The sequence below is a fragment of the Myotis brandtii genome, unplaced genomic scaffold, assembly GCF_000412655.1.
Source record: "Myotis brandtii unplaced genomic scaffold, ASM41265v1 scaffold1162, whole genome shotgun sequence".
Classification (NCBI taxonomy): domain Eukaryota; kingdom Metazoa; phylum Chordata; class Mammalia; order Chiroptera; family Vespertilionidae; genus Myotis; species Myotis brandtii.
In genome coordinates this window covers 85,654-98,935 of record NW_005354021.1, presented here as the reverse complement: position 1 = coordinate 98,935, position 13,282 = coordinate 85,654, and the positions used below count along the sequence as shown (strand labels likewise).

The 13,282-nt window shown below is 39.9% G+C and overlaps 2 protein-coding genes across 21 annotated transcripts in view; one reads left to right on the top strand and one right to left on the bottom strand.

The window, feature by feature from the left end:
* Positions 1–13,282, top strand: part of ALS2CR12 (amyotrophic lateral sclerosis 2 (juvenile) chromosome region, candidate 12) — a 61,229-nt gene that overhangs the window by 26,566 nt on the left and 21,381 nt on the right. For 4 of the 7 annotated variants that reach the window (XM_014528628.1, XM_014528646.1, XM_014528650.1 and 1 more), the window contains 5 exons: positions 1,099–1,202; positions 4,503–4,565; positions 7,961–8,050; positions 8,168–8,277; positions 9,528–10,461. In XM_014528628.1, coding sequence (XP_014384114.1) covers positions 1,099–1,202; positions 4,503–4,565; positions 7,961–8,050; positions 8,168–8,277; positions 9,528–9,654 — 494 coding nt within the window. In that variant the 3' untranslated portion in view covers positions 9,655–10,461. Of the gene's footprint in view, positions 1–1,098; positions 1,203–4,502; positions 4,566–7,960; positions 8,051–8,167; positions 8,278–9,527; positions 10,462–13,282 lie in introns of those variants that run through there. The other 3 variants (XM_014528637.1, XM_005858212.2, XM_014528657.1) reach the window with 2 other exon arrangements.
* The window catches only part of CASP8 (caspase 8, apoptosis-related cysteine peptidase), a 34,823-nt gene continuing 33,814 nt past the window's right edge, over positions 12,274–13,282 (bottom strand). For all 14 annotated transcript variants that reach the window (XM_005858220.2, XM_014528615.1, XM_014528596.1 and 11 more), the window contains one exon: positions 12,274–12,586. In XM_005858220.2, coding sequence (XP_005858282.1) covers positions 12,451–12,586 — 136 coding nt within the window. In that variant the 3' untranslated portion in view covers positions 12,274–12,450. The remainder of the gene's footprint in view (positions 12,587–13,282) is intronic.

The window sequence follows — 13,282 nt, the reverse complement described above, 5'->3', positions numbered from 1 at the left end:
GTTACTAATGTTGTGGCCCCACCCCATAACAAAGAAACAGAATTTCCGGAGGATGAGGCCCAGAAATCAGGATTTTAAAAAGATTCCCAGGTGATTCTAATGTGCAGCCAAGGTTGAGAACCACTGATCTATAGATATAGTATTTCCAAAGGTAGCTTCAATAATAGATCCATTACAAATCATTTCACTTCTAGGCTCTGCTCCGAGGGCAGGTTCCTGCCTGAAACCTTGCCCTGAGGGCAGGTTCCTGCCTGAAACCTCGCCCTCCAGGAAACAACTGGGGGAGTGCACAGCCTTTTCCAAGACGACCCCTGCAGGACTGACTTCCTTCTGGTTGGTCGCGGTTCTGGCCGTGATGTTACACCCAGGGTTTTTATATAAGTAGATAATAAAAGCATAATGTGCAAATAAACAGAAAGGTGGAAGACTGGTGCCTATGACGTGCACTGACCACCACGGGGAGTGCCGCTCAGCCAGAAGCCAGGCTCACAGCTGGCGAGCCTGGCAGTGTTGGCAGGAGCCTCTCCTGCCTCTGCTGCAGGTGGGCGGTAAGGAGCGAGGGGTCCCAGACTGCGAGAGGGATGTCCGCCTACAGGCTTAGGCCCTATCCCTGGGGGGAACAGGCCCAAGCTGGCAGGTGGACATCCCCCAAGGAGTTCTGGACTGCAAGAGGGCACAGGCCTGGCTGGGGGGACCCCCCCTCCAGTGCATGAATCTCATGCACCAGACCTCTAGTATTTGCATGTTAGCCTTTTATTATATAGGATAAGGATATTCAAGAAAGCATAGTGGTTTACTTCAGCCAAGAGAACAAACAAAACAATAAGCAACAGATCTAAAATAAACTACACAAAGAGAACAGGAGACATTAGAGGCAAACCCTATAGGGCTGATGTGATCAAGAGCCACCACCCTGTTGACCTCACTCTCAAGCTTCTCCAGGTGTATGTGTCAGAGGCTGAACACCAGGATGAAAGCACCTTGTGCTTGACCCAGGCTGGACTTTGTATTATCTACTGATACTCTGTTTTTCTCTCTGCATCTGTTTTTTCCCCCATGTTTACACCTTCTATAAGTGGTTTCCTCTCATCTCCACAGAAAATACGATGACAAAAAAGTTTGAGTTAGAGTCAGAAGAAGAAAAGAAAAAATTAAGTGAATCCTACAGTACTCTCTTTGAGAACGTCACTCAAGAGAAGGAGGTGAGTCAGTCCAAAGCACATCGGTGGAGGAATGTGCAGTCTTGATGGGACATCCGGTTTCCAGGGTGCCCTGGTAATTAGATCAGCTTTCGTCTTCCTGGGAATATTTTTCCTTCCCAAGCTTCCCTGGAGCATATGCAAGTAGACAGACAGTTTTGCTGTCCTTTATCTATATAGCCATACCACAGGGTTATTGGAATGAAACTTGTAATTAACAAGAAATATAGAATGTGAAACATGCAGAAGCTGAAATTCCCTATTTTGCCAAAATCCCAGTCTCTGAATATCCTTCTCACTCTTGACTATGACAGAATTGAAAGGGTATTGTTGCAAATTAAACTAAGTAAATGTGGTCATGTACGACTCTTAGTAAATGAGGGTAGCTAACTAAAAGTTAGAGGTTGTGAGGGTTAGCTGCTCCTGTAAGTCACTCCCCTACAACCTTGACACTGATACCAGGTTATAATGAAAGCAGGTCTCAGACCAAATTCTAACAAACACCTGGACATTCACTAAACAAACAGGCATTAGCCAGCAAGTCCAGGCAATTATATCACCAGTTCTCTGAGTTTTGGGGTGCATGATAGAGTCAACATGGGTATTTGCGATGGCATTATAGAAGTAGGCTTCTGTAAGCCTACTGTAACCCTGCAGTCAGCATCAGGCAACCAGAGTTCCCATCCCTAAGTGCACAAGCTACAGGCTTTGTTAGATTTTTGTACCCATTTCATACAAAGTGCAAAGAATCTCTAATATTCCATTTTTAAGAGCCCATTTCTAACCATCATGTTAATTGAAAAGCCACTAATTTCACCAATGAAAGCCCATGTATGACATTCACTATATTACTGAGCAAAACAATAATGAGGAGATGGGGCATGTTCTGCAATAATGCTTCTGGGGTCTGGAGAGCTCACATGTCTGAATGGTAGTTCAGTGGTAGTTCCTCTTAGTGGGGAGAGATTTGATTATCTGCATGTATTTCTTCTTCCTCCAATGACGCCGATTATGAACCTACAAATGGGTGTTTTTTCTCTCTCTCGTATATAATTTATACTTAGCAAAATGCACAGATATTAAATGTATAGTTTGATGAGTTTTGACAAATGTATATATCCATGTAACCAACACCCAAATCAAGATCTAGAACATTTCATCAACCCAGAAAGCACTCTAGTGTTCCTTTCCAGTAATCCCTCCCTCTGTCAGATTTGCCCCAAGACAACTACTCTTTTGATTCCTGCACCATAGATTGTTTTTTCTTATTTTTTTAAACATATTTTATTGATTTTTTACAGAGAGCAAGAGAGAGGGATAGAGAGTTAGAAACATCAATGAGGGAGAAACATCGATCAGCTGCCTCCTGCACACCTCCCACTGGGAATATGCCCGCAACCAAGGTACATGCCCTTGACCAGAATCGAACCCAGGACCTTTCAGTCCGCAGGCCGACACTCCATCCACTGAGCCAAACTCTTTAGGGCTTTTCTTATTTTTAAACTTCATGTAAATGGAATCGTACAATATATGTTCTTTTGCGTATAGCTTTTATTTTTCCTCAATGTAATGTCTGTGAAATTTACTCATTTGGTGTTCATATCAGTTATGTTTTCCTTTTTTATTATCCAGTAATATTTATTTATAGGAATATCAGATAATGCATTCACCATTTCCCTGTTTGGGGAGATTTTGGTGGTTTTCGTTTTTTGACTTTTACAAATAAAGTTTCTATAAATATCCTGTACAAATACTTTTGTAGACATTTGCTTTCATTTCTCTTTGGCATACCTAGGAGTGCTATTGCTGAGATCGAGGGTGGGTATAAGTTTAACTTCATGAGAAACTAGAAGCCCAGTGCATGAAATTCGGGGTCTCTAGAGGCTGCCGGCCACCGGCCAGGGCCTCCCTTCCCCAGCTGCTGGCCACCAGCTGGGGCCTTCCTTCGCTCCGAGCTGCCCCCAGGTAGTCAGCGCACATCATAGTGAGCGAACTCCCAGTCGAACTCCCGAGGGGACACTTTGCATATTAGGCTTTTATATATATAGATTACCAAGCTATTTTCCACCATTTCACTCTGTGTCTTAAATATATGAGAAGAATTCCAGTTGCTCCATATCATTGACAACAGTATTACTAATCTTTTAATTTTGACCATGCAAATGAGTATGAAATAGTATTTTGTTACCGTTTTAGTATCCCTAATGACTAAATATGTTGGGCAGTTATTTACTGTATATCCTCCTTGGACCATATATATGTCTTCTTTTGTGAACTATTGGTTCACGTCTTTTGCCATTTAACAAAAGTGGGTGGTTTGTCTTTTTATTATTGATACGTAGGGATACTTTTTATATTATGGATACAAATTCTTTGTCAGATATATGCATTCCAGATTCTGTCTCTCAGCCTGTGGGAGTGCCTTTTCATTTGGCTCATGTTGTCTTTTGATGGGCAAAAGTTTTTAATTTTAATAAAAGTCTAACTATCAAGTTTTTTCTTTCATGGTTACAGCCTTTTGTGTCTTCTTTATGAAACTGTTGACTATTCCAAGGACATTAAGATATCCTTTTTTAAGCAAAATAAAAGCTTTATAATTTTAGCTTTCATGATTCTATGATCCATTTTGAATAATTTTGGTGTGTGAGATAGAGGTCATAGTTCTTTTTTTCCCCCCTGAAGGATATCCAGTTGATCCAGAATGATTTGTTTTTTAAAAAAACTTTTCTTTCTCTATTGTGTTGCCTTAGTGTATTTGTCATATCTGGGAAGTGGGGTGGTGGACTCTCCACTCTATTCCATTCAACTATTTGCCTTTACTTCAGCCAACAACACATTGTCTTAATTACTGTAGCTTTAAATCAGGAAGTAAAAATCTAACTTTGCTTTTGTTTTTCAAGATTATTTTGGTTTTCTGTATCCTCTGTATTTCTATATAAATTTTATAATTATCTTGTTAAGAAAACCTGCTGGTATTTTGACTGGAATTGCTTTGAGTATAAAGTTCAATTTGTGGAGAACTGCACAGTTAGCAGTACTAAATCTGTATGCTAACCAGAAAAGCCTTTGAAGAAAATACTTCTTTTACTATTTGTCAATGCGCTATGGTTTAACGTAAGTGAGATTTTCATTATTTAACTTCAACATGCGATGCCATTAGTGAACAATATGTGCTTCATGAAACCAACATGTAAACTTTGGTAACTATTATATTATATTTCTGAATTTTATTCTGGCTTTCCTAGTTTTTTAAAGAAGTGCCAGAACCCATTGCTGACCTTTTTCAAATAAAATTACTTTTAGGAGCTCTTGAAACAACATGAAAAGGACACCTTGCAATTAAAGGAGCTGAAAAAGACCAACGAGGTAAGCTTTCTCATTTTTTTTTCTGTGGAGTTAGCACCTTACAAATACATCAGTAAAATTATATACTGTCAATAAAATGGAATCAATGATAATTTCCCCAAAACTGGTAAAAAGAAAACACACAAAAAACCCACAGAAGAACTAAAGCTGAGTTTGCTAAAATCAACAAGTCAAAAAGGATTTTAGAATTATCTGTAAAACAAAGCCAGTAGTGTCTTTTTAGAGCCTGATTTGGACAAATATATGGGCAATATATTGTGTAATCTTCAATGTCAAAGGCCTTTCGTTTCTAGTATGGCTCAAACCACAAAAGGATTAAATAGTAAAATGCCAAATTCTTTCCTTCAACCTCTGAAAAGTACTATCCTGCCCCCTTGGAACTCTAACTCCAAGTCTTTCCTTAAAACTTGGAGTTTACATTATCCTCCACCCCAACCCCAGCCCCTCAAGGAACTCTCTCCTGAGACTTCCATGTGGAAGATACCTGAAGGAAAACCCTTCAAACCCACAAAGTGCCTTGTGATTCATCTTTCACTGAAAATTTAATTTGGATCCAGAATGGACACGTTTGGGACATGATTAGCCATTATGAAGGCATGGAATGATACCTTAGAATCCAGGCAGGGCTTCAATATTGTTGGGCAAACAGATTGCAATGTCCTACAAAGTGAAGGAATGGGCTTTGGAGCAAGATAGATCCCGTGCATTCTTTTTCTCCCCCTTTTTAGTGAATGTATTGGGGTGACACTGGTTAACAAAACTATACAGGTTTCAGGTGCACAATTCTACAATGCATCATCTGTACACTGTATTGTATATTCACCACCCCAAGTAAAGTTTCCATCCATCACTATTTTTCTCCTTATATCCTCCTCCATCTCCGTTTACCTTCCACCCCCTGACAATCGCCACAGGGTACTTTTATAACTACTTTACCGAGCTTGTCTACTGATTAGCTATAAATTAGTTACCTCCTGCATGAGCTCCAAACAGGGCCCGGGCCAGGGAGGAGCCTGCAACCAAGATATGTGCCCTTGACCAGGTAATTTTTTCATTGGATGTAAGCCATTGTGAATTTTACCTTTTTGGATGATGAATATTTTTGTATTCCTTTAAATATTCTTGAGCTTTGTTCTGGGATTCAGTTAAGTTACTTGGATACAGTTTGAGCTTTTCAATGTTTTCTTTTAAGCTGTGTTAGGCAGAATTACAGCAGTTTTGGGGCCGAATTTTTCCCCACTACTGAAATGATACCCTTCTGAGTAGTCTACCCAATACTATGTACCCTGGCTGGTAGGAATCTGAGCTATTCCCAGTCCTGTGTTGGTTCTGGGGATTGTTTCACCTACTCCATGCTGGGGACTCTTTCCCCCACAACCTCATTTCCTTTGGTTTGTTTCTCTCCATCATGCCACTCCAGTGGCCCTGGACTTCTTGCTGTTTATCAGGCTATGATGCTCCCACTTTGGAGTCTTTGCACTTGATGTTCTCTCCTCCTGAAAAATTCTTTGCCAGATATCCACATCGCTAGCTTCCTCACTGCCTTCCAGTCTTCACTCAAATGCTACCTTCTCAGGGGCCACTCAACAACACGCCTGGCACTTCCTTTTCCCTGTTTTACTTTTCTGTTCTTTTTTAAAAAATATATTTTATTGATTTTTTTACATAGAAGAAGGGAGAGGGATAGAGAGTCAGAAACATCGATGAGAGAGATTGATCAGCTGCCTCCTGCATGCCCCCCACTGGGGATGTGCCCGCAACCAAGGTACATGCCCTCGACCGGAATCGAACCCGAGACCCTTCAGTCCGCAGGCCGACGCTCTATCCACTGAGCCAAACCGGTTACGGCTCCCTGTTTTACTTTTCTACACAGACTTATAACCATCTAGCCTGATAAACTCAATAAAGGCAGGGATTTTTGTCTGTTTTCTTTACCACTAATCCCCGTTTCTAGAACAGTGCCTGGCATATCACAGACATTCTGTAAATAGCAACTGATTTTTTTGAATGAATAAATCAATGAAAAAAATGCAAAATGACCTGCTTTGTACAATGCAGTTGCAGTAAATGATGATGCCCTTCAAGTTTATGCAGAGTGGGAAGTTCCTCTACATGGGAATAGCTATGCGGATGGTAAGAGTTAAATGAGCTTGGCACCTGAAAGCAGATCCTAATCTAGTCCCTTTTTTTTAAATCCTCACCTGAAGGTATTTTTCCATTGATTTTTAGAGGAGTAGGAGAGGGAAAAACAGAGAGCAACATCAATGTGAGAGAAATGCATAAATTAGTTGCCTCCTGCATGAGCCCCAACCAGGACTGGGGCCAGGGAGGAGCCTGCAACCAAGATATATGCCCTTGACCTGAATCAAACCCAGGACCCTTTGGTCTGCAGGCCGACGCTTTATCCAGTGAGCCTAACCAGCTAGGGCTGGTCCATTTTTATAGTCACTTCACCATCTCTCTAAAGTAGATCCCATACTTATACTGTGTCCTCCACCTGCATCCTGGATTTGTTTTTAATCTACTATTGTAATTATTTTGTTTGCTTTTATTTATTTTTTTTATCTTTTCCTCACTAGAATGTGTCCCCCATAAGAGTAGGAATTATATTTGTCTTGCTCATCATAATATTCGTAGTACCTAATACACTGGATCTACCTTGCTCCAAAGCCCATTCCTACAGTAGGTTTTTTGTTTCTAATTAACAGACTTTTTTTAGAGCACGGTTAAGTTTACAGAAAAAATAAGCAGAAAGTACAGATTTCACATACACTCCCCATCCCCACACAACTTCCTCTATTATTAATATCTTGCATTGGTGTGTTACATTTGTTACAGCTGATAAACTACTATTAATATATTATTTTTAACTAAGGTTCATAGTTTACATTAGGGTTCATTATTTGTGTTGTACATTCTATAGTTTTTGTCAATCATGTTATATAGTCACCATTGTAGTATCATACAAAATAATTTCTCTAACCTAAAGATCTTCTGTTCTCCACGTATACATCCTTCCCTTTCCCTCCCAACCCTTAGCAACCACTGATCTTTTTACTAACTCTATAGTTTTGCCTTTTCCAGAATGTCATATAGTTGGGATCTATCGTTGATATTTAATAAATACTTGTTTAATGAATGAATAATTGCTAGCTGTTGTGACAACCCATGTGAGCTCTGGTGAGGACTGGCTCTGGGGCAGTGACAGTGAGCTTGCAAAGGAGGGTATAGATGGGGAAGACAAAGGGAGGGCGTAGGGTTAACAGGGCATAGTGACTGAATGGTGCAGAAGAAGGAGTAAAGTCAATGCTGCACATTCTAGTCCAGGTACCTGGAGAAGAGAATAAATGGGCAGATACCATCATGCTGTCCCAAAACAATTTCTTCTCACACAGATCATAGAGGAAGAGTTGCATGCACAAGCTATTATCCTGGAATCACTGAACACCACCCTCTACCAAACCCAGATGGAACTCCAGAAGGAGGTGAGTCCTGGCTGGAGTGGGGATGGGCATTTGTGGGAGGATCCCAGGTCTCTGTGTAGCTCAGCCATACAGCTCTGGTTGGGAAAAGATAGCTATTAAAATATACATGTCTTTCAGAAAGCTGCGGTGGCAAATCTGGAGAAAACACTCCAGACCAAGCTTGCTGAAACGGAAGAGAAGTTTAAATTCACCATACAGCTCCTGAGAGAAGAAAACATTCATCTGAGGTGTGAATGGGGCGCAAAAACATGGCTGACTTATCTTTAGGAATGGGGAGGGGGTTGGGTGAGGAATAGGTGAAGATGAACTCAGGTGTTTCCTAATGAAGTCAAGGCACAGGCACTTTCAGGAGGAAGATATTCACAGTGAGCCTGGCCACAGAATTTACCTGCTGTGGTCAAACAGTTCATTTGATAGTTACTATCTCTTTTTTTTCATGCTGTTGAGCATTTTTACCATCATTACTCTCAATTCTTGTTTCAGATAAATTTCTTATCTCTGCTTCATTTATTTCTTCTTCTGGAGAATTCTGTAGTTCTTTCATTTGGGTGTTGTTTCTTTGTCTCCTAATTTTGGCTGTTTGGGTTTGTGACTATGTTTTAGGTAGATCCTCTACACCTCTCCCATCTCTGATGCAGGACAGTGTTAAAGGCTGTTTCTGACTCATTGGATCATGCAAAGACTCAAAGCCTCCAGAGACTGCCTCTGCCTACGGACTAATAGGATTCCAACTTGAATTGCCCGCCCCCCCCCCCAGTTTGTTTGAAATGGTGCTGTGTCTCAGTTTTTATGCAAAATGATACATGGTATTTATCTGAGACTCTCTAAGTGTATTCAGGATTTAAAAAACGAAAGATTATTTTTAAACATCTCCCCTGAGAGTTTAGGGGTGTAGGTGTTAGTGGTTTACCCTTAGATGCAGCTATATTGGGTTCCTGTGGAAATCAATTTTAGGTCAGAAATTAAACTGCAACCTGAAGATGCATCTTAAATTATTGAAATAGCCCGGCCGGTGTGGCTCAGTGGTTGAGCGTCAACCTATGAACCTGGAGGTTACGGGTTCGATTCCTGGTCAGGACATATGCCCGCGTTGCAGGCTCGATCCCCAGTATGGGGTGTGCAGGAGGCAGCCAATCAATGATTCTCTCTCATTATTGATGTTTCTATCTTTCTCTCCCTCTCCCTTCCTCTCTGAAATAAATAAACTCAATAAAAATATTTTTTAAAAATTATTGAAATAAATTTTGGTCAATACTTTAATAAAGGGAACTAATTTATTATGTTGATTTAGTGGAAAATTCCTCACATGGGCATTTGGTCACCCACATATCCTGTCTCACTAAATTCAAAACTACTGCAAGTAATAAGTGAGACTGCCCCCAGTGAAAAAATGAAACCACACTTCTCTCTCCCCAGATATCCTACCCCACTGTCTACTCTTTGAGTCTATAGTGATACATTTTCTCTTTCTTTATAGGCAAAAGATAAATACCAAGAATGGAGGAATTTATGAAGAACGATCTGGAAGGTCAACCTGTATTACTATTTATGAGGATGATACTGAGACTTTAGAAGAGGGTAGCAACAAAAGACAAGAATTATGAGCAGAAAAGTTTTTCTCCATCATCGGAGTTGGTAGGAACACCATCTCTGTAAGCCTAGAGTACTCCTGTAGGTTTTCTTGAGAAATGCATAAGATGGGTTTGGTTTTGGGGTTGCCTTGATTCTACTTTCGTCTTTTCACAATTTGCTTTCTTCTAAGTGGTTGGGAATGTTTGAATTCTCATCTCAATTACATAGATTTTTTTTCATGATTTTCACTGAAAAGTGATGTGCTCTGTAGCTAGAGCTGGGCTTTCTCTGGGTGTACTATTTTCTCTTCCACCTTTACATATTTTTATTATGAAGACACTGATCTGAAAATTTTCTTTCTATAAAATGTTAACTATATTATGGACTGTACCTGGGGCATTTAGCTAGCAAGAAAAAATTTATTGGTTTGATTTCAAAAACCTCTCTTTTTCACATGTGTCCCCACTCTCTCACCTCTCAATCACATTCCCTAACCTGTGATTTAGGAAGAGTTTCTGATAATTCTTGCCAGATTCTCTAAACCATTGCTAGAATTCAAATGCCACTGTGGAGGCAACATAAATAAGTGAAATGGGCTGCACATAAAGAAAAACAATCTGACCAAAACAATAATTGGTAATTAGCAGCAGCTTCAATAGAGGGGACTAGATGGGGGAGGCAGTGAGAGAAACCATTCCATTGCTGCCATACAGAAGCATGGAGTTAATGGGATCAAATATTCTGATTTTTCAAGAGAAGGTATTCTAGTTTTTATATCACATCTCCCAATTTTTAAATATGAACAACACATTTTTTTTAAATATTGATTTCAGAGAGGGAGGGAGAGGGAGAGAGAGATAAAAACATCAATGATGAAAGAGAATCATTGATTGACTGCCTCCTGCACGCCTCTTATTGGGGAATCGAGCCTGCAAAGGCGTGTGCCCTTGACCAGAATTGAACCTTCAGTCTGCAGGCCGATGCTCTATCAACTGAGCCAAACCAGCTAGGGCTGAACAACACATTTTTAAAAAATACAATGGTGTGAGCCAACATTGGGGGGTTCAAGTAAAATGTATCTGTGATCCAAACATTTTCCACCTGTGAGATGCCATTGGCAAAAAACAAAACAAGCAAAACAATCTCCTGCAAACAGTAAAGTTATATTTTAATTAGAAGTACTTTTGAAAAACTAATTTTTTTAAAAAAACTTAATTAGCTTTTAAAAACAAGATAATTCATTAGTATTTCAAATGAAATTATAATTTTAAAAGCATGAATAAAGCACAGAAATGCTAGCAAAAAAGCAAATCAAGCATGTACAGAAAAATGCATATACTACAAGAGCACTAAGAGGAAAGGCTGAAAAGGGAATTTGGAAATAGATTGTAACAGATTTGTAAAACCATTTTGGGTTTTTAAAAGCTTTTAATGCAAGAAATAGTATTTTCCAATTTGTATTTTAAAGAAACGTGTAGTGCAAGTTACTTGAGACACAACAGTACAAGACGGACACTCTGACCCTGTTTTATTCCCCTGAAAGTCAGAAATACATGTCCCATGTGAAAGCCCCACCCCCACCCCACCCCCAACCCTGTATGAAGAGGGTAGAAGGCATCAATATTATCAGATAGGGAATTTAGGGCCAAGAAGGCTGTGTAAACAAAACTTGTTATTTCTTTACTAATTAAGACCAAACTTCTTTGTCTTATAAATTCTTCTCAAATTTATTGTTATTGTGTCTAAAAGATATAAAATCTGCCTGATTTGATAACTTTTTAAAAAATACATTTTATTGATTTTTTACAGAGAGGAAGGGAGAAAGAGAGGGATAGAAAGGTAGAAACATCGATGAGAGAGAAACATCGATTCATGTACCCACAACCAAGGAAGGTACATGCCCTTGATGGGAATTGAACCCGGGACCCTTCAGTCCACAAGCCCATCCTCTATCCACTGAGCCAAACTGGTCAGGGCAATCTTTTTTTGTCTCATATTTCTGTGAACTCCGGCATGTATGAAAGTTAATTTTATTTTTCTATTGTTAATTTATCTTACGTCATTTTAATTAGTATGAATAAAAAGGAAAAGTTTTCCTTACATATAATTGTAGTGTGGAGGATGGCTTGGAAAGAGAGGGACTGAAAGTACAAAACAAAACAATTCTTAACAATTTGAAGCAGCAGTCGCCAACCTTTTGGACCTCACGGACCACCAGTGGTCCGAGGACTACCGGTTGTCAACCGCTGATTTGAAGGGAATTAAATGATTTGGGGTTGAAAGCAGATCAGAGATGAGTGAAGTACATTCTGCCACTGTTTTTGAACCATTGTAATGTCGCATTTCTTTTAAACTTACTATCCTTTGTATCTACTATAGTTTTTAAAACTTTTTTATCAAATTAAAAATACAATTAAAATCATGCCTATGGCTATAAATATCTAGCTATCATTGCAAAGCCAGAAATTTAGGCTTCAATCTGCATAAAAATTAAATTGTCATGACTCCCATTCTCTCCCCTCTCTGCCTTCAAAAACTGGGGGGTGGGGACGTATCCAGTTTGACACAGTGGATAGAGCGTCAGCCTGCGGACCAAAGGGTCCCAGGTTCAATTCGGTCAAGGGCACGTACCTTGGGGCTCATGCAGGAAGCAAAAGGGAAAAATATCCTCAGGTGAGGATTAACAACATAAAATAAAATAAAATAAAATAAACGGGGGAGGAACAGCAGCATTTTATTAACAATTAAATTAAGCATAGTGTTATGCAAATAAATGATAGCATAAAGTAAAAGCATTACAGTACAAAAATTAAGCATAGTGTTCTACATCAATTAAGGGGGAAGTAGAGTTTTTTTCTCAGCGTGAAAGTGGGTTGTGGCATCTGCTTCCCCATATTCTTCTTGTCGTCCTTACTGCTCACTTCAAAGTTTACCTCAGTGAGGATGGTGAGAATGTCGTCACCCCTGGAAAACAGAACATAGCATTGTGACCATCTGTGAGGGGAAAACACTGGTAAACCCGTTCACCTGCTGTGCTTATGATAGCTATTTCTCTCAAAACATCAGGCAAGCCCCGCTGGCATGGCTCAGTGGTTGAGCATCGACCTATGAACCAGAAGGTCACAGTTCGATTCCAGGTCAGAGCACATGCCTGGGTTGTGGGCTCCATCCCCAGTAGTGGGCGTGCAAGAAGCAGCCGATCTTGGGTTCTCTCTCATCATTGATGCTTCTGTCTCTTTCTCCCTCTCCCTTCCTCTCTGAAATCAATAAAAAAATATATTTTAAAAAAACCTCAGGCAGATGAAATAAGTTGCTAAACCAAGACCTACCATAGCATTTCAGGTAAAGGATGTTTCAGAGCTTAATAACTTACCTTTGGTTTCCTCAGGATCTCTGCAGACCCTCAGAAACCTCAGTGTTAACATGAGATTTGGTTTCTTCCCCTCCCAATCTGTTTGTACCTCACTCTACTCCAGCTTCTATGTTACTTGCCCCCATCATCCTCTCAGTGATCCCTAACATCCTCTGCCCCAAATTGACATTGCTTCTGTGGATTCATCCATGATGCAACCAAACTTATGGGAAGTGAAAATCCAGTGTCTCCTGCAACCACACCACCCCTTTCTCACCAGTCTTGCTATCCAGTTTAATTGGGCCACC